Source organism: Barbatula barbatula, assembly GCF_947034865.1.
Source record: "Barbatula barbatula genome assembly, chromosome: 11".
Lineage (NCBI taxonomy): Eukaryota > Metazoa > Chordata > Actinopteri > Cypriniformes > Nemacheilidae > Barbatula > Barbatula barbatula.
Window position 1 is genome coordinate 23,388,163 of NC_136774.1, and position 21,206 is coordinate 23,409,368.

The 21,206-nt window shown below is 40.1% G+C and overlaps 1 protein-coding gene across 1 annotated transcript in view; it reads right to left on the reverse strand.

Annotated features, from left to right (window-relative positions):
- Positions 1 to 3,037: 3,037 nt before the first annotated feature.
- The window catches only part of crb2b (crumbs cell polarity complex component 2b), an 18,882-nt gene continuing 713 nt past the window's right edge, over positions 3,038 to 21,206 (reverse strand). The window contains exons 2-13 of the mRNA XM_079468162.1: positions 17,766 to 18,458; positions 16,795 to 16,990; positions 15,693 to 15,832; positions 14,876 to 15,058; positions 14,684 to 14,797; positions 11,303 to 12,226; positions 9,957 to 10,513; positions 9,403 to 9,568; positions 8,287 to 9,157; positions 6,611 to 6,727; positions 6,044 to 6,170; positions 3,038 to 5,930 (exon numbers count right to left, since the gene is read on the reverse strand). Coding sequence (XP_079324288.1) covers positions 5,709 to 5,930; positions 6,044 to 6,170; positions 6,611 to 6,727; positions 8,287 to 9,157; positions 9,403 to 9,568; positions 9,957 to 10,513; positions 11,303 to 12,226; positions 14,684 to 14,797; positions 14,876 to 15,058; positions 15,693 to 15,832; positions 16,795 to 16,990; positions 17,766 to 18,458 — 4,310 coding nt within the window. The 3' untranslated portion in view covers positions 3,038 to 5,708. The remainder of the gene's footprint in view (positions 5,931 to 6,043; positions 6,171 to 6,610; positions 6,728 to 8,286; positions 9,158 to 9,402; positions 9,569 to 9,956; positions 10,514 to 11,302; positions 12,227 to 14,683; positions 14,798 to 14,875; positions 15,059 to 15,692; positions 15,833 to 16,794; positions 16,991 to 17,765; positions 18,459 to 21,206) is intronic.

A 21,206-nucleotide genomic window follows, 5' to 3' on the forward strand; every position in this document is an offset into this window, starting at 1 on the left:
TTACATCAATATAAATCTACAGTAAGTTACTGGCAACTAGCAGCAAAACTACAGCAAAACTGTTTAGAGTTTACTTTAGCACGCTTACGAAAATGAACCATGTTTTTTCTACACTCACCAGTTTAACTGATGTATTTATATTCAAACCGTAGTAACCACACATTTGCCATTGTTCCCTCGCTATTGTAAAGCTGCGTTTATACAGATGCTAGCAAATCAATCCACCAACAACATGCTTACTACACTTTTACTAAAATAAAGTAAATGTCATTTTAATACGAAATATGTTTTTAATCATTTGGGGTTTTGTCAATGTTAAGGTTACTGAAGCTTTTTCCTGTAAAGACGAACTGGACAATAAACATGAAGACAGATGTGTTCACTCCGCCCTCTGCTGGTTCAGATGCTATATTACACATACTGCAGGATGGGCCTTCTAGAATCTGGCATAACTACAGATAAAAAGTGTGCTTCTATAGGGTAACTTTTGTCCTCAATAACGCGTATGCTGGAGTCTCTACGAATATATACGGTTCTTCAAGAGAAAGGTGAATTCCATCATCTTGTCTTAACCTCCACCATCTTCAGTGACATACTGTACCTCAAACACTTTTCCAAATGAACGTGCTTATATGTTTAAGGAATCCCTCCATCATCTCCGCGTTTGCCTCGGCATCAATAGAGCTCTGCTTTGCTTCACATGTCACAGCTGACGGTCCCACGGAAACACACCTCTAATCACAGCAGCGTTTTTGAACACACACACACAGAGAGAGAGAGAATGACAACCTGTGACAACAATGCACATCCGACTCCTCTCTCTTCCCCTCTCTCCCTCCACAAGCCTCTTGCATTGTTTTCCACGCTTGTCTCCTGACAGCGGCAGCGTTTCAGTCTCTTAGTGTCAATTAAAAGTGAACTATCTGCATTTGTCAACATATCATCTCCGGGCCCCGGCGTGACGTGTGGATGATTTGTCGACGCTTCCTGACACAGTGTGGGAGACGGTGATCTCCCTCATTAGAGACAGCACGAGAGCCATCATATCTGACGTGATACTTACCAGTCGCCCCCCCCCCTCCTGTCATGCCTGTCACTTTAGTGCCCCCCCACTCTCTCGCTCTCTCTCAGGGAAAAGCAAGGGTACCAGGGCATCCACAAAGAAACAGAGAAGGCATTTCATAAAGAAATATGCTGCCAATTTGGTGGACATACTATGGTAAGTATACAGAAACAAAGCTGTCATATGAGTGACTCTCGTGATCCCTGTCAGAATCATGCTCTGGTTTATATTGTATATACTGTACCATAATGCTATTTGTTACAAAGGAAGCACTGTTGTACTGCCTTTGTGTTTATGTTAATATGACGAAAACATATTTCAGTGTTTTTGATGCACGTATGCCATACTACACTGTTTAGTCATTTGCCTACTTGTTGAATAACATCAAGGGCAAGTTCATCAAATCCACACACACACGCGCGCACACACACACACACACGTACGCACACACACACACGCACACACACACATACACGTACGCACACACACACACACACGCACGCACACGGACGCACACACACACACGCACACACACGTACGCACACACACACGCACGCGCACACACACGCACGCACACACACACACGCACGTACGCACACACACACGTACGCCCACACACACACACACACACACACGTAAGCACACAGACACGCACACACACACGTACGCACACACACACGCACGCACACGGACACACACACACGTACGCACACACACACGCACGCACACACACACACACGTACGCACACACACATGCACACACACACACACACACACACGCACAAACACACGTACGCACACACACACACACGCACGGACGCACACACACACACGAACACACACACACGTACGCACACACGCACGCACACACACGTACGCGCACACACACACACGTACGCACACACACACACGCACGTACGCACACATACGCACACACGCACGCACATGTACGCACACACACAAACGCACGCACACACACACGCGCGCACACACAAATCTGTCTTCATTTATTCATGCGCTAGTAAATCTGTGAGTCTTTCTTCAGTGGAACACAAAAGAAGATGTTTTGAGAAACGTCTCTGTGGTTTTGTGTTCATATACTAGAAGTCAACGGGGTTCAGTGTTGTTTGATTATTAACATTCCTCAAAATATCTTCTTTTGTGTTCTGCACTGCAGAAGAAAGACAAACAGGTTGGGAATGACAAAAATTATAAATCTTAAAGATTTGGGTGAACTACTATCACTTTAAAGCCACAGTTGTAGAAATGTCATGTTCACAATCATTAAATGTCACTTGTGTCTGGAATTGTTCTGATCGAAACAGGAACAGTTTCATGAAATTCTGACTTTGTGTAAAACTGATGACGTGTTCCTGTAAGTTCCAGACTGGTCTTGTGATGACTTTGGGTTTGGGAGTTTCTCTCTGGAATGTTATGTGACTCCCTTCAGATGGCTCATACTAGTCTGAATATTCAGTGAGTCTCATAAAAGTGATTTAAAAGAAAAACATCCGTCAATGGGGTAAGAAAAATCTACTTTTTTTACTTGTTTGTTTGTTTTTCTGACCCGATCGGCAGATTATAAACATACATTTTCCTAATTCTTATATTGTCTTCCATTAAACAAGGCTAAAAATCTTAGTTCTTTCTTGATATAAGAATGTTTAGATATTTGAACTATAAAACAAAGAAAAAATGACTAATGAGAAAATCATTTTTTGCACCGGGTTGTTTTGAATGACATATTTTTGATTGCGATTGACATTTTTCCATTTACACAAGACTAGGAAAATAAAAATAACTAATAATGTTTTTACTTTTCTTTCGCATGTTCTTCATGTGTCTTAAGATATACCTGTGTGTTTTAAGTTGGTCCTGGAATAAAAAGTTCAGAACCACTGATTTAGGGACCAGACTTGACAGATTTCACATTTCATCATCAACCCCTCCACCCTCACTCATTTATTTGCAAATACATTTTTATTAAATATGAAGCAGTTTTAATTGGGTCTGTAGATTAGATTCACAGCATTGTCAAACACAATAAGCGATGTCAGAAAAAAATTTTACCGCTTGGTTCGTCCTGTCATAACACACATTCAAGAAAAAGTATAAACAATACAAATATAAAAATATACACAAATAGTCATCACATCTCACGGTAAAATAATAATAACTGAAAAAAATACACGCACACACACATGAATCCAGTGTTATGATCACATACTGACACATCAAACTGAGTGAGTCAGTGACTTTCATTAAATATATGTTACATCCTTTGAACATCAAGCAAATCTTGAAACCAATCCAGTGTATGCAGAACGATAATCTCAAATCTGTTCGAACACACATGAGAGAAAGAAAACCGCTGCACATGTTCACTTGTTTGATAATATCAAGGCACAGTGATTCAAACATCACATACATCACAAATACATTGGCTTGTAAAAAGGGAGTCGACTCTGAATCACGCAAACGAGACGTGACCAAGTCCGAGACTCTAACCACGTGTATCTACGTCACTAGAAATAGTCTCCGACTACGTTTTGCTGGGAATGCCGTGAAAACATCCCTCTCCTCCCCCAAACACTGTCGCTCGTTCATGATGCGTGTGCATCATGTCTAGAACACGTGTTCTACGTTGTGAAACAAAGTCTGTCTTATTTAAACTACTTCTGAGGAAACGATGGTTACAATTCATTTTTCAAATGACACCAATGGAGTATAACCTAAGGGTTTTACACTGCACACGCATCGAATATTGCTTCAATAATCTTGGCCTGTTCACTGAAGGATATGTTAAATGACTATCCTTGAAAGAGGGGACATACCAACTTTATTTGGAACTGTTAGCTCCACCGAATCACAACCTGAAAGTGTGACTATTTATCTGTATTGTAATAACATCTGAAGATACGAATATCGTACACTGTGGGCCGTGACAACTAGTCCAAGTATAATACGGTTACTAGAGAATTGTAAATGTGCTTTTTGCACCTATATAGATACAGTATATGGGGTGAAACTAAAATCGTTATTCATAACGTTGACTTTCTAAAATGCTCTATGTAACATAACAACGCACAGTAAAGACGAAATAATATTATTACTAACTATTTAAAGTAATTTAAGTAAAAAATTATATTTCATGTCAATGACATGCATGTTGTCACACTGGAAGTTTTGATGGCAAGAGTTGTCACTTGCCACCGAACATCATGCTCCAGTCGTGCTGGAGTTTCTTGTTGATAAGCGTCTTCGGATGCTTCTTCGTCAGACTCATACTGCTTTCTATACACTGTATATAATATCCAACCCAGTAAATAATGATAGGCTTTCATTTGAGTCATGAATGCATTTGACCAATCACAGCTGACTCCCGTAATGATGATAGGCGTACCGTTTGCGGCACAAGATGAACTTGGCTGACCAATCACAACAGACTACACCATCTGACCAATCACATGATACTAGGCTCGCGGATAGGATGGGATTAGACGAATGAATCGCAGAACGAATCATTTGAGAGTCAGTCAAGAAGTGAGGTAAGAATAACTGACTATTATTACGACATAAAAGTGTTTTTACACCTTGTATGTACATAAACTTGTTGTTGGAAACTCCATAAACCAATGTAGGACCTTAAAAATCCAATGTTACGTACTCTTTAAGAAAGCTTGAGTATAATTTGATTAAAAAATAAAAGGTGCTAGAAGGATTCTACGGAGCGTTGCCACAGACACAGTTTCTTAAAATAACAATTTCTATCTTTAAATCCTTTCTAAACATCTTTAAATAGACTCAGGAACATTCTCTGGCAGTGCTTTGAAGTTTAAGAATCTTTTAAAAATTGTGAAAAAATATATCAAAGTAGCTAACTGACTGTCTGCTATTATACGACTAGTTGACCGCTGTGATTCATCTCTGTTCTGATATCAAAGTAAAGACAAAAAAAACTACGTACAATTGTATCAACCTTTTATGTACTTCGCAGAAATATCCCTTCTATGATTGTAAACTAGGTGTGTACTAAAAAGCACACGTAAACTAAAAAGTGGGCCAAGTAGCATTGAAATAGAACACTGACACGTAAGCAGACTACATTAAAGTATACTATAATACATGGATATTGTAAATCAAACTTTGTACTTCATGAAATCATTTTGAAGTATACTTACGTTTGACATTAGGCAGGGTAATGTGATGAATCTTTACGAAGCATTTAGCAAAAAGGTAATACAGTGTGCTTAGACTTTTATCCACATCCTAGGGTACCATAAATGAAACCGTGATGAGGTAAAGATCGGCCTGATATGAAGGGCACTGTGACAGAGGTACACACGCATCTGTGTGGCATTTATGGGTTGTTGACATCATAACAAAAGTATAAAAGAAAACATCCCATGAGATGCTATAACACAAACCGAACACAACGTCCTCTTGAGTCGAGAACCTCCAATTAGGTTCTCCACTTAAGTTTTTTACTGTTATGGCTGTGAAGGTTAGATCCAGAGGATCATACACTTCATCTTCACCGTGTTTTGTCTTCTATGATGTTTCTATATGAAGCACTGACACACATGTTGGCTTTTTCACATATCCGTGTCACTTGAAGAAGTTTTATACCGTATGTATATGTTTATCAGATGAGTCGCTCCTCTGGAGGAACTTTCAACACCCTCCCCATCTCCAATCTGGCTCCGGCTACCTCAAGTTGGCTCGGGCTGTACGTTCCCTCCGACCGGCGTTTCCGTCTGGCAGTGAGAACCATGCAAACCAGTACCACGGCTGCCAGAAGAGCACCGAGAAACACCAGCGGGACGGCCACCAGCAGCCATGGCACACCTTCACTCTGCAGCTGTTTCTATGAGAGAATGAGAACGGTTGGGATAGATGAGATGCATTATAAATGAGAGAAACAAATGTGAGTTGATGGCACAGAATGGTGCAGGAACTAAAACAAAGATTTTGACTCACAGTGTTCTGACAGTGTTCTCCGCTGAAGTCAGACGCGCACTTACAGAAATACGAGTTTGATTGGTTCACACAGGTGCCGCCGTTGAGACAGGGCTTGGTCTCACACTCATCTATATCCACTTCACATCTAGACGAAAAAAGAGTTAATAATCCAGTCTCATAGTAGTATTGCAAAACCAAACTATGCAATTTCATCTGCCACATGAAATGGACGTCTACAGCGCTAGGGGACGTCTATGGGTCATATTGATTAAATTAGCATAATAGATGACAAGACATCATGTTAAAGCAGACATGCCGTTAAAACTATATTAAACCCGGAAAATGATAACGCATGTAAGAATGAGAAAACCATAAGTTGATAGGCTTTATAAGTCGACTCTAATACACAAACACTATAACTGATGGTTGAAGGGAATGTTATTCCAGGACAAACACGGATGTTTATTTTCAGGAACATGTCTTACTTCAGCAAATCTCATTAAATCATTAAGCTGTAATGAACATGTGAGAGCTCTGCAGGAAAACAGCCTCGTGTCTTGCAGGGTGTGAAGATGTTATTCTCACCTCTCTCCGGTGAACCCCGGTCTGCACGTACAGTTTGCCCCCCATAATCCATCAGCACACGTGCCTTCATTCTCACACTGAAGATCAACTTCACACTGCTGAGGAGGAAAACGCCACCTGATGGAAATATACACACATAACAATGATAAAGGTTGGATTTGAATAATAAACAGATACAGTATATAGAAACATCTATTATGATATCCAAGATAACATACAGAAAAGCCACATGATTTTCACATATCGTCACCTCGTACCTCTAAATTTGCTATTTTTCAGGAAATCTGTACTTTTTTAATGATTAATACAGGGCTGTCTTTTACTTTACTTTTTAGGTTAGATATTTGCAAAACCCAGTGACAAGGGTGACTAATAATAATGATTTATGACAACTAAAGAATATGTATAAAATATCAAGAGAAACAAGGTTTGGAGGGACAGCAGGGATATGTACCTGTGTAAAAACCAATGGGATTATGTGTGAAAAATATGAAAATGGTATTTATTTATTTATTAAGTAACCATATGTGTGTTTATTGGCATATAATGTGCCACACCGGGAGTTCGGCATGATCCTAAAACATATCTGGTCAGAGGATTCATTCTTTCACCACCAGCAGTTAAAAAAAAGTTGCCAGCATTTTTATTATGTTCATAAAACTTTCACAGCCCCAAGAAATGTGTTAAATGAATATGAAAGAATTTTGAACCAAAACACATTTTATTTGATATATTTCTTTCTTTCTTTCTTTCTCTTTCTCCTTTTCGTTTTTATTTTACAGAAACGAATCCTTTGTAAACACACTTTCTAGCATTACGTTTTAATCAACACATGCATGCGGTTAAGTTTCATAAAGAAACAAAAAGCTTTTAACAGCGGATTTAATTTAACAGCGACGCCTACCTGCTGGATGTAATAAATAAATAAAGGCAGAAACTATTTGCACGAGGTCCGACCACCAATATGTGATTAGAATAGAGTAAGTGTAAAGTGATGCCATTTCTAAAAAGAAAAGAGTAAAGTCTGTATAGAAAAGTCTCTTTTACCATTTCTTACATTGTGTATTTGACAGACTCATTTATCCAAAGCGACATACATTGTTTTATACTATCCCTTGGATTGAACCCATGACCTTGCCGTTGTTGGCGCCATGCCTACATGAAAGCTCTATTCACTATTTCTATGTGCGACATGCGTTTTTTAATCACGTGACTGGTTTGCCAATGGTTTATTATAGGTTATTGTCTCCCCTACTTCTGATTGGTCCCTATCTCTAAAGCCCACCCCCACACCTAATCCTAACCCTAACCTTCGTAGTGGAAAACAGGGGAGTCGGATTTTGATACGACATCACCGCGCAGCTAGTTTTGTACAATAGATTGTGCTTTGACATCCATATAACATGCATTAATGTGTTTGTTTTTATGCTGTATCCTATAATCACACTGTTATCCTTCTTTATTCTCGGACCCAACCATTTTTTTACCTCTGTTATTCATTAACATTAAACTTAAGCGGCTCTCCCATGGAGCAGTCATATCGTCTTCCCTGCTGCAATGCATATTACAGTAAGAATATGAAAAATAATGAAACAATAATTAATGTGTTAAACAGTGCTTATTAAACAACTGGGCCTGGCTCACACGAGAGTGATTTGTGTAATTGTAATACTCACTGGCAGAACAGGCCTGTGTTACCAGGTGGACAAACGCAGGTGTATCCACCAACCGCATCCACACATGACGCACCGTTCTCACAGCGATGGTCCTGGCACTCATCCACCTCCACCTGGCACTTTCTACCACTATAGCCGGCAGCACACAGACACTCGTAGTCTCCCGGCAAATCTCTGCAGGTCCCATAGACGCAAGGCTGTTGGCCACACTCATCTATGTTATCCTGGCACAGATCCCCCATCCATCCCGGGGCACATTCACAATGGAAGAGATTGAAGAGGTCCATGCACGTGCCATTGTTCTGGCAAGGCTCCGAAAGACACGGGGGTCTGCCATGGCATCCCAGATGAGGCTTCGCCAACTTGCCGATCCCGATGAACCGTGACGTTTGCGGCACTTCCTCCTCTAGAATTTCAACAAATGGTAGATACACGCCACCAATCCGTACCTCGCCCAAACAGCCGGAGTATTTTTCAGCCAACCACACGACGGAGTGGTTGAAGAAGTCCATGTTGCCAGATGCTGCCAAGCTATCGCCAGCTGCAACACCATCCACGCTGAGGTGCCATCGAGATGACGTGTTGGGAGAACCGGACATGTAGAGTTCCACTTGGTGCCACTCGCCGTCCGAAACGGGCACTATGCTACTGAAAGCTTGAGTTTCTAAACTGTTACCGGCACGGAGCTTCACGATCAGGTAGGAATTCAGAAGGCCCATGCAGAAGAACTCCACACCTTTAGAAGCACGCAACAGCGTTCCATTTAAATCACGGGTTCGCAGCTCGATTGAGATGTTTGTCACGGAAATACGCAGGGATCTGGTGGCATTGAACTGCAAAGAGTTGCTCTGAAACGTGGCGTTGGCTAAACCTGGTGGGAGGAGGAATATATTCAAGACAAGAGATCAAGTTGAATGATTTATAAGTAAAACCAGCACGAAAGTAAACATAGGAGATTAATAACCTTCTTACAAAAAAAATAGCTTGGTGTGTAAAACTTCAAAGCTGATCTTTTGGCTTCAAGTATAAACACATTTGTATTTTCCAAATATTATAGCAGCAGCCATTTCAAGGAGTGCGTTTTTGATCTCAGATCTCGAGTTCATAGATACTCACACTCGTAACCATCAGGTAAATCTAAACATCGACTCCCAGGAACACACGGATTATTAACACACCACACAGGCTTGTCACACGTCTTTCCGGAGAACTTCAGAGGACAGCGACACTCAAAGTCATTCCAGACATCGACACACGTTCCTCCGTTCTGACATGGCTTCATCTACAGATACACAATCCAAGATGATTTGTGATTGTAAAAAAACGGAGAACATTTGAGAAACACCGAGAAGACAAAGAGCATTTTCTGCGAGAGCTTCGGCTCAAAATAAAGCAATAATCTGATTTTATAACAGCTTTGCGGGATTATTGCTTTTATACAATGATTATTCCATATGTGTAGCAAGGTTTTATAAAATTAAGTAAATAAAGGGATATTTAGGCTTTGTAAGGCTGTCAGCAGTTATAAATCGGGGTATTTTATAACGGCTAAACCAATCAAAATCAAGGACCAGAACTGACCGTTTTTTAACCAATAATTTACATCCTGACTTCATTTGAGGTATAAAGAAATAAATATCTTTTTATTTCTCGACACTTCAATCTCTCACCTTACACATTCGGTCACCAATGCAGTGTTCCAGTAGATTTGACGAGTTTTTCGGTAAGTAGCTTGGATGTTGTGGTTTTTGGCTGATGCTGCCCGAGTACATGTACAGCTGCACGTCGTCGATCTGGACGTCCTGCAGACAGCCCTTTAAATATCCGCCCCACTGTGCCGTGTCTTCTCCTTCAGAGAGTCCCCCGAGATACGCCACATCTCCTGACTCCACTTCAAAATCCACAAAATCTCCAGGAGTAAACAGCTGGTCTTTATTAAAGAATATAAAGCCTCCCTCTTTTTGAATCGTCACAAAGAGTTTCGTCCCATTGTTTATGAAGTCAGAGGTGTTTCTGATGGAGGTGTGCACTGCCACGTGAATTGAGCCGTTCTTTATTAAAATTGTGAGGTAAGCGTGATTCCGACGCCTCAGTTGAAGGATCAGGCCGTTTAACTGACGTGTTTTCAGCCAGAATGATACGGTGATATTGACTCCGTGCGTCTGCGTGATGGGAAACGCAGCGAAGGTTCTTCTCCGCTCATAACTGAACGTCCACGATGAGTGCTCTGTAGGACGAGACAAAGTTCAACGTTAGATATTTCTCCTGAGAAAGAGTCAGAAAAGAGTCTGTCATTATAGAGATGTCAATGTGTCGAACTGAGCTCAGATTGGTCTTCGTCTGCGATCAAATGTCAAAGAATCAATAACTGTAAGTAGTTTTAATTCAATTTATATGATAAAAAATGAATATAAATTGGTTTATTTTATTACACGGTTGGAATGCTTGATTGTGATTGGCTAGTCGCGATATTTGCAGGTTCGTTATTCCCAAATAACAACCTCTCAAAACTAATAACACGCAGTAACCCGGAGGTTCATTTTGACATGTACAATCTAATATTATACAAAAATAAATACAAAGTTATTTTAATAACATATCTGACATTATGTCTACAAATTATTTATCCAAATAGCTATTTTTGTGACATTTGAACGTGATTTCTAAAATAAACACTGAAAGTAAACAGCTTTTCCTCGTGAAAGGTCTGCATTCGGTAGAAATTAGCTAATAAAATATTTCAAAATCACATTTCATGTCCAGTTTTTTTCTCATGTGGCAATTAAATGTTGTTGTAATGAATTATAACCAAATAAAAAATGCTAAGTGTAATAATGAATAGATAAGGGTAACATAAATGTAATAACTGTAGTCACTATTATTAATGAGACATTACAATGCATGATAAGCTGCATTACAAGGCATAATGAATACATTTAAACTACTTTTAATATGTATTATACATATGGAGTACGCTTAAAGGGAAGGGTTACCAATATTTCAGATAAGGCCTCACCTTCGGTACAGTTGCGTCCATAGAACGGCCTTCTGCATTCACACCTATAATCCCACCAAAGGTCCACACATTGACCGCGATCAGAGCAGGGGTCTGGATGACACCGTTCGGTCCTCTCGCAGCCCGTCTGAACGTCCGGCGTAAGGTCTCGAGGAAGAACCGTCTGCGAATCTATCAAGAGATCCTCAAAACAGCCAGCGAATCCCGTCCTGGTTTCCGTTCGGTTCAAGTACTCCTGTGGAACGCCACCAATGAAAACCTTCTCCAAACCGTGAGTCTGGAAGGACAGAAGCTGGTTATGAACTTCATCCTTAACTGTAGCCTTGTTCTCCGATAACAGACTCAGAGTCAGTTTCTCATCCACACGAACCAAGACTTCATGCCAGAGTCCATCGCTGAAATCTCCACTCAGGTGAGCAAGGAGCTTCAAGTCTCCTGATTCAGCAATGGAGACGAGGTTTCCATCAATTAACTCCAGTGTGAAAAAATGCTCGTGGCTTCCCCGGTAAAACACAACTGCATTCTGTAATGTGCTCCTAATCCTCAGCTGGACACTGGGCCCTTGGTTTCCAGCTTGCCTGCGGGTTCGGTTATGATGCGGAACTGCCACCATCAGATGAGTCCCTGCGAAGATGGAGAAGGTGGTGGGGATATCGCATGCGTCACCATAGAAACCAGCAAGGCATTGGCAGGTGTACTGGTGCTCATCTCCGTGCATTGAAGGTGTGCAGGTGGCACCGTTTTGGCACGGGTGGCTCATGCAGCCGGTCAGAGTGATGTCACAGTTATGGCCGCCCCAGGGAAGCTGCTCCGGTCCAGGAGAAGGACAGTAACATACGTAGTCATTGATGGCATCTTCACACAGAGCCCCATTCCGACACGGCTCAGACTCACACTCATCGATATTCATTTCACAAACAACACCTGCAGAGGGAATTACAAGAACAAGGTCATTTGGTGCACTTTGTAAAATGAAAACCTTTTGACTGTAAATGAAACAGAACTCTATATGTGTTTTTTGAAAACAAATGTCCTTGAACTATAGCAATGTTAGTTTTTTAAACTTCATGAAGCATGCTTAATCTTTATTTTACGTTAAATCAATCAGATTTTACTCAGTAATATGGGTAAAAAAATCATATTTATCTGGATAAAATATAGACGTCTGAGGTTGAAAATGAAATCGTTTTTTAGCAAACACTGAAAAAATGAGTTGGACGAATGACGTAGTAATTCTGTGCTCGATAGACGCCCCCAGCGTTCCTATAGGTTTCGGAAAGAGAGAGAGCACTGCGTTGGCAAAGTTTAGCTGTGTTTTTGGGGGATCATACGTTCATGCAACGATGTTTTGTGTGCTCATGCAGTAGTCCCGCCCCCCTCGCCTGTTTTCGAAAATAATCGTAAAGCTGAATCTATCTTTTATTAATGTGATCAATCTAAAGACGATAAGATGTATGTTATACTACTCTATACGTACTCAAGATTAATATGAGATTAGCAGAAACTGTGTGTGTCACGTCCGCCATGGACGTATTGTTTATTGTCATTTCATTAATGTAGTTAACCAAATATAACCTTGGTGTTAAGTGTTTACCCATTAAATTCATACAAACACAAGACCCTGAGCCTCCGAAACATCCCACGACAACTAAACATCCACAAACCTGTTGATTCCAAATCCAGCAGCGGACTACAATTGTTGTTTTTGTCAAGATGTTTGATTTTATTCAAATTGATTTCTAAAATAATAATAACTTAACAAAAAGTACTATAATAAACATGCAACATGATAATGTCACGTGTCAACAACACACCGTACTTCTGTTTGTATTTTTTCACATACTAGCACTAAGAAACAGTATGCAATATGCTTATTTAGTTAGTACAGAAGTGTAGTCTTCGTAGATTAACAACTATAAATGAACTTCTGAATAAAAAGTGAACATGAGATCCGTCGCACAATCCAGGAGAACGACGTTATTATGAAAGGAAGCAAACGGTCATGTGGTTGCCTGGACACTTTCGGTGCACAGGAGGATTATGAGCACGCTGGAGGTTAATTCGACATTACTGCAGAAGGCCTGCAGACGTGAAGAAAGCACAGACACTGTACCTGTCACCAGAAGCAGCCCACTGCAAATCACTTCCACTATTAATCCTCTCATCCTGCCAAACGTCCAGGCCGCAGTCACTCGCCTCGACAAGACAAGCCGCAGAAAACTGACACGCAGCTGACAGCTTCCCATGCACACGTCCACCAACTCTCTCTCTCTCTCTCTCTTTCAGTCTCTGTGTTCTTGCTATCTGTCTCTCCAGGTCAGCTCTGTCTCTCTCTCACACACACTCACAGACGTGTCCACACACCCACAGTCTTTCCAGCTCTAGGTACCAGGCGGTAAGGAGTGATTACGGTGGATGAGTCCAGCATCACTCCCCCTCGGCCGAGCTGCCCTGCTGGGCTAATAATCCACCGTGCCCTCCCTCCCTCCCTCCCCAGCTGGCTCCTGTCAATGCTGACATCAGGAATGGCCGTCCGCCCAGGCCGGCGTGAGCGATTGCTTTCCATGCCAGTTACAGGCCGACTCATTACTGGAGATGTGATTTTTGTGGAGTCCGTGCAGGGGTCAGCGTGTGGGATACTTTCAGTGCTCTAAGAGTTTTTGAGATGTTAAAGTGATTCATTTCTTGAGTCACCCATAATAATGTCTTAAAAACTGTTTGTCTGTCTACCGCTGGTCAGCAGACAAACAGTTAAGTGTCAAACTACAGTATAACTGTAATAGATCTGATTCTGCAAAAATAAAACATGTTTCATCATTTATTCACCATCATGTCATTACAACCTGCATGAGTTTCTTTCTTTTGCAGAACAAGACAGAAGATGTTTTGAAGGACCAAACTACACTGAACTCCATTGAGATATGAACACAAAACCACTGAGACATTTCACAAAATATCTTCTTTTGTGTTCCAGCGAAGAAAGAGTCGCACACAGAATGACCAGAGAATAAATGAGCGAATTTAGATTTGTGGGCTAACTGTCCCCTTAAGATGTATTCTAACAAAAGTACATAGCATTCATTTTGACAGAGTATGAAAAAGAAATATCACCGATCAGATCTCTTTAACGTCTCAATTATTTCACCTAATAATCAATGAGATTAAATGGACATCTTTGGGTCCTGCGTTAGATCTCAGATACATTATTAGAACTGATATTTCTCAGATATATTTCCATCAAAGCTCCTGAGGAATGACAGGGCAACCTCTGAGCAATCCTTTTTTCTCTGGATGCTTAAAGACGTGAAACCGTGTGTGCTTAACAACAGACAAAGGGCCTCATTCAAATATAAAACTCAAGTTCACGTCACGTGACCTCACCTGTGAACCCCGGCGCACACGTGCACCGATACGCATTGATGAGATCTTCACAGGTGCCTTCGTTCTTACACGGCATGGATTCACATTCATTCACATTCACAGTGCAATTTTCACCTGCAACAGATAATAAAACTGTTACTGGTGTTGTTTAACCGCAAAACATCATACTGAATATTACACAAATAAAATAACCTGTAAATCCAGAGCGGCAGTGGCACAGGTAACCCGCCGCATGCTCAAAGGTGAAATCTGTGTCCAGCTCAGACAGAACTCTGTAGAGACTGTAGTTTGATCTTTGGAAACACTCTCCATCATTCTCACACGGCTGAGATTCACACTCATCTACATCCACCTCACAGTTCTCACCTGCGAAACCTGAAAGAAATTCACCGGTATGAATATCACCTCACTCGTGTCTCTTTATAACTGCAATGCACCTTCAGAACTCGCATCGCATGCCATCAATGCACTGGGACCAAAGAGCTCCGTATATACAATTCTCACAAAAACATCTTAACGTTTTCCTTTAAAGCTGATTTACCCAAATGTGTTTACATTGTGTGTACACGTTGTCTGAAAATTGTGCGAAGCATGCAAACACACTGAATGCACATAATGTCCAGATGATGTGCAGAAGAAACCATGTGACCATGACACAATTTTTTTCCTAAGATTTGTTTCTTAAATAATAACTGTACAGAACTTAATCAAATAAACATGCAACTTCATAAAGTTACGTGACTAAAACACACCATACTGCTGTTTGCATCGTTTCACAGTGCTAAGAGTATGCAGTATACAGTGCATGTGCAGTATACAGTGTGCTTATATTCCGTTCCAGACGTAGCCCGTCATGGGTGTCTACAATAGCGAATACATTTCTCTAGGGGGCAGTTTTGTGCAAAAGATAATGAAAGCTGATGGTAATGTGACATGATCTTCAGCTTTTTACTGTAATTCTTTAAATCACAACCATAAAATCCGATGGGTAAAACAGCATGAGTGTTACCTGGCCAGCAGAGACATGTGTATTCATTAACTCCTTCCTGACAGCTGGAGCCGTGTTGACATGGATCAGATGCACATTCAGGTATGTCTTCATCACAGACAGATCCCACGAATCCAGTGCCACTACAGTCACACTCATAACTGTCATGAAAGAAACAGTGTTACAAGTTTAAACACAAATATGTGCTAAAAAAAGAGAATAGTCACGTTGTAGACTATTTTTACAGCATTTGTCATAGAGATCAAACCAATAGAGAAGCTTTAAGGATTGGTTCATTTTCAAAATAAATGTTCATGTGTTTATATATTTGTTTCCTTATTCGAAAAGAAATGCTTTTTGATACATTTTGACCAAATAACGTGAAATCATGAACGAACATCGCAGAACAGAGCAAGGAGAGCTTTTGTCTTTATAAAACATATACATTTAATTTTTTTTTAGAAAATGACCTAGATAAGACCTCTATTCATTGTCTGGTGTCGTTTAAAGCCAGTTGAAGCTGCACGTTCAACCGTTTGGAGTCCATTGGAGTCCACTATCATGAACATTTATTTTGAAAATGAACTACTCCTTTAAGGTTAGAGGAATATGTGCCGGTAAGAGGCTCAAATAAGTACTAAAAAAAATAAGAAGTTTGTAGTTTTTAAGCTGGGCTTGACTATTTCTAAATCACAATGTATGAATTACGTATGCACGTAAAAGATAAAGACATTGATTTAAAATGCAACATGCACAGCTGTGAAATATCAGATCAGCATGAGACGAAATGATTAAACAGACCTGAAAACCAAATGCATTTTGACTGAAACACAGAGAGCAATCCTGACTTTCTGAGATTTGTAAAGCGTGTCATGTTCAAACATCCACTGCTTTAATGGAAAACACTTCTCACAACATCATTAGAAATAAATCATCACTAAGCATCACATTAACAACTACAGAACTGTGTTAGTTCATAAACCATTAAACCATAACAGAATTCTACAAAATGTAAAAATCTTACATGAATGAAGAAAAGAAAAACCGACGTGTGTTTCATCCGTGATTTCTTATTTATGATACGTTCTAAAATGTCCAATGGACCGACCTTCAGTAATCTCACCTGTTCACCAGATCCACACATCGGCCGGCATTCAGACAGGGCGAACCGTCACACTCATCGATGTTCAGCCCACATTTAAAGCCTTCATATCCAAGCAAACATTCACAGGTGTAAAACCCCACGTGATCGTGACAGGTGGCTCCGTTCTGACAGGGTGTCGGTTCACATTCATCGATCTCAACTTCACAATTCACCCCTGAAATTCAACACACACAGCAGAGACGAAACACAAAATAAACCTCCTGAATGTCTCGTGTTCCTGAAGCTCTGTTGGTGCTTGAGCATCACGTTCACATGGGTTCGATTGGATTTCATATTTCTATTTCACATATTGAGTATTGGTCATTTGAGTAAAGCTTGTCGTTTATTGGTCACACAACACTTCAGTAAAAAAGAAAGATGAGAAAGCGATAAAAGTGTTTGACACAAAGATCCGTCTTATATTTCATTACTATAATATTAAATAAACACAATTTATTGGGTTTTGGCATTTTTTTAAACTTCAAGTATGCTTGTGTTCATTATAAGTATAGTTCACGTCATAACATATATAATCATATTAAAAGATTAAATAGTAAATATAGTTTACTGCGGATAACACATCATATCTTATCATATTATAAAATTTTACTTTATGTATGTTTCAAAGCACCTTTACAGGGAGCAAGAGTTTAGCAGAAGTATTCAGATGACAAAATAACATTATATTATCAGTTATATTAATAATATTACACATTATAAATATCACCTTAACAAGTGGCTGAACAACAACAAAGTGATTTGATTCCCAAAAAAAATTTTGGCTTCTTTAAGTTTTTAAGTACTTTAAAATTAAAGTCTAAACATTTTGAAATGGTTGTAAATTAGTTGCAGAACTTAATTGAATGAATCAAAACTAACAATATCGAGTTAATAAGCTTAAAGTAGTTAAAAACTTCTGCTTTAAGACATGCAGCATCTCCAGTGCTTACCTGTAAACCCTACCAGACATTCACAGATGTAATGATCCCTCTCATTGACACACGTCCCGTTGTTCTCACAGGGCTGAGAGGCGCATTCATTGATGTCAATCTCACAGTGGTGACCTTGAAAACCCGGCACACAGTAACACTGATACACATCAATACCCTCCACACAGATGGCACCGTTCCTGCAGGGCTGTGACAGACACTCGTCGATATCTCCTTCACATTGTTGACCCTGAAAGCCCCTGACACACTGGCACTCGTACCCATCCGGTGCCCAAATACAGGTGGCGTTATTGAAGCACGGGTCATCCGAGCAGTCTCGCACCCGAGTCCGACAATCATCCCCACTGTATCCACTGGGACAGTGACAGGAATATCCATCAAAGCCATCGACACAATGGTTTCTGATGCCCGTGCACGGGTTACTCCGGCACTCGTTGATGTTGTGCGTGCAGTTGGGTCCGCTGAAGCCGTCCGGACACAGGCAGGTGTAGTTCTCTGTGCCTAAAGTGCTGATGCAGTTCGGGCAGTCGGTGTATTTACAGGGGTCATATAAATGCTCACAGTTGTCACCGTCGTGTATGAGAGGAAAATGAGAACATTGACACATGTAGCCAGATAAAGTATGTATGCATGTGCCATTGTTTTGACACGGGGATGATAGACAGTTGTCGCCGGTCACTGTGCAGAACAGACCTGCGGATGTACAGAACATATCAAAATCAGAACATGGGCAAAATAAAGCTCAAGGACTGACACTTAACCCTAACAAATCAATATGACTGGTTAAAATATGAAGATGGGCAAATGTGATTTACCGAAGGTTTTATACTTTATAACATTATAACTCAACACAAAATAAGTATTAAAGTTCATGTTCATTGAATTTACTTAGGCAAAGTTCAAACATATTTTAATAATTTTAACGGCATCTAGTGGTGAGGTTGCCTATTGCAACCAACAGCTCACTCCACCCCTCCTCCGTTCTCCCTCCCTTTTGAGGCACTATGTTGGCGATTTCGCCCAATGAAATAGTGTATTTACGAAATGTTTAGGGCCACCGTTGAAGCAAGATGGCGAATTCCAGAAGAAACTTTAACCTCAAATGAGAGTAAAACGTATAGTACAGAAGGTTGATTCTAAAAGACATAATTGAGTACAGTAAATGTATTGAGTACTGTAAAGAGCACGTGTACAGATCACACAATAGCGTGCGGCTTTGATCCGGCAGCAGATGGGTGCACAACAAAACATTCTTATGGTTCTTCGATGTCATAGAGGGACAGTTTGATTCCATAAAGAACCTTCATCTGAAAAACCTTTCGGTTTCACAAAAGGTTCTTTGTGGAAAAAAAATGCTTCTTTAGATTATAAAAAGGATGAACGGGTTGGTTCTTTGTGAAACCAAAAATGGTTCTTCTTTGGCATCGCTTTGAGAAACCTTTAAGCACCTTTATTTTTACATTTACTTTTATCCAAAGCGACTTACATTGCATTGTACTATAAATTTGTTTCTGACTGTATGCAATCCCCTGGGATCGAACCCATAAACTTGGCGTTGTTACCGCCATACACTAACCACTCCAAGAGTGTACAACGTTTTAAAAAAGTAAACTAAAACGTTTTCTCAGAAGAACCATTTTCTCTTCCACAAATTGTGTTCAGTTAAAGGTTCTATAAAGACCAGATGCTTTCCTTCTCTTCTTTGTATTGTATAGAGAACCTTTTTCAACAACAATAACGTTATGTGGAAGTTATGAATCTATATTAGGAAGCTTTTTTTTTTTACAGCAGTGAAAGCCATCACACCTCCTAGAGAACACAGAGAAAAATGTGTGTCAGGAGGTCGTGTGTTGAGCGAGAATAACACTCCTCTAATCCAGGATGATCTGTTCTGATAAGACACAGATACAGTCTTCCTACATGCTCTTTTTCAGGCTGTATGGATCCGTAAAGAACAGTTCTGCAGGCTATAAAAAGATCAGAACTGAAAGGTTCCTTGAGGAGTCCGTATAGAAGCTTTTATTTAAGTGTATATTATTAAAATGTATAATATGAATAAAAGTAAAGATTTAAAGTCTAGACAGGGCAGGCCGAGGTTCAGGACAGTCATAAGCTTCAAAAGCTTCCCTTTAAATCACGTAAATTGAAAAACCAAACTCTTAATATTCAACTCGAGACTCAAAGAGACGAACGGTATGAAGCCTCGGGACAGAAGTCTAACTGAAACCTTCAATCCTGAGACGCGAGCCATTACTGAGAATGTCTTCTTTAATAAACACATACCACGCAAACCTCACCCAGTCATCTGCTCTTCTACAACACGAGAGCTTCTTATCACGAAACCTTTTACTGAGTTTCATATGTCAACAGATCACGGTTACGCTCATTTTGCTCTAACCAGCTGAATTCTCGCTGAGAAATGGCTCTGTTATCTGCACACGTACAGTGATGTTTTATAAACAACTTGAATTCATCACAGTCACAAGATTACAGAATTATAACATAGACAGACGAAATAGATCAATGATGAGAGATGAGAAAAGTATTCATCACTAAAAACCTGCTCCGATTAACTCAAACACACATTCAAAACATTAAGAACAATCCTAAAGTAGAATTACACCAAATCATGTTTTGATTGAAACTCTAAAGCCGTGTTTAATGGTGAGCTCTACTGCTCAAAGGCATTTCATATACAGACCCTGGTTTTGTCTTTTTGTGTTTTCAAACAGGACCATTAAAGAATGCTTTGCATTCAATTCACCGTTATAAACAAACTCAAAGAATCAGTCTAAATGTCTCATACTGAGACTCTTCGAACTTACAAAATATGTTCTAGCTAATGAAAACATTAGGGAAAATAGACTCACATTGAACATCGATTAAAAAAAAATCTTTACTGATATAATAACGTGACGTCTTTGAAACAAATAAGGGTGGAAGTGCAAGAGCGGTGCCCTGACCACAGCTGTCCTGTCAGTAAGTGCAAATAGCGTTTCCCAAAACATGTCACTGTCTTAAAAACATGAACATACTTCTGTAAATATGCACCGTTTGTTAGCCAGATAGACACGCTGGTGCGCACTAATACACTAACATTGGTCAATAACCTCTCTTTTTATAGATGTGGCAATTCGTGGAAGATACTGTCATGTTACTATTGTGTTCTTGTACTTGTACTATTGTGTACTAAACAAGTGATTCTGAATCGAATCGTGAGGGATCAAACGATTCCAACAAATAGAAAACATTATTTCTGAATGTATTTAAACGTTGGGCTAGCGATGTAAGAGTTATGTTTACAACAAATTAAAAATGTTTATTAATGAGAGCGAGAGAGAGAGAGAGAGAGAGAGAGAGAGAGAGAGAAGAGGAGAGAGAGAGAGAGAGAGAGCGAGAGAGAGCGAGAGAGAGCGAGAGAGAGCGAGAGAGAGCGAGAGA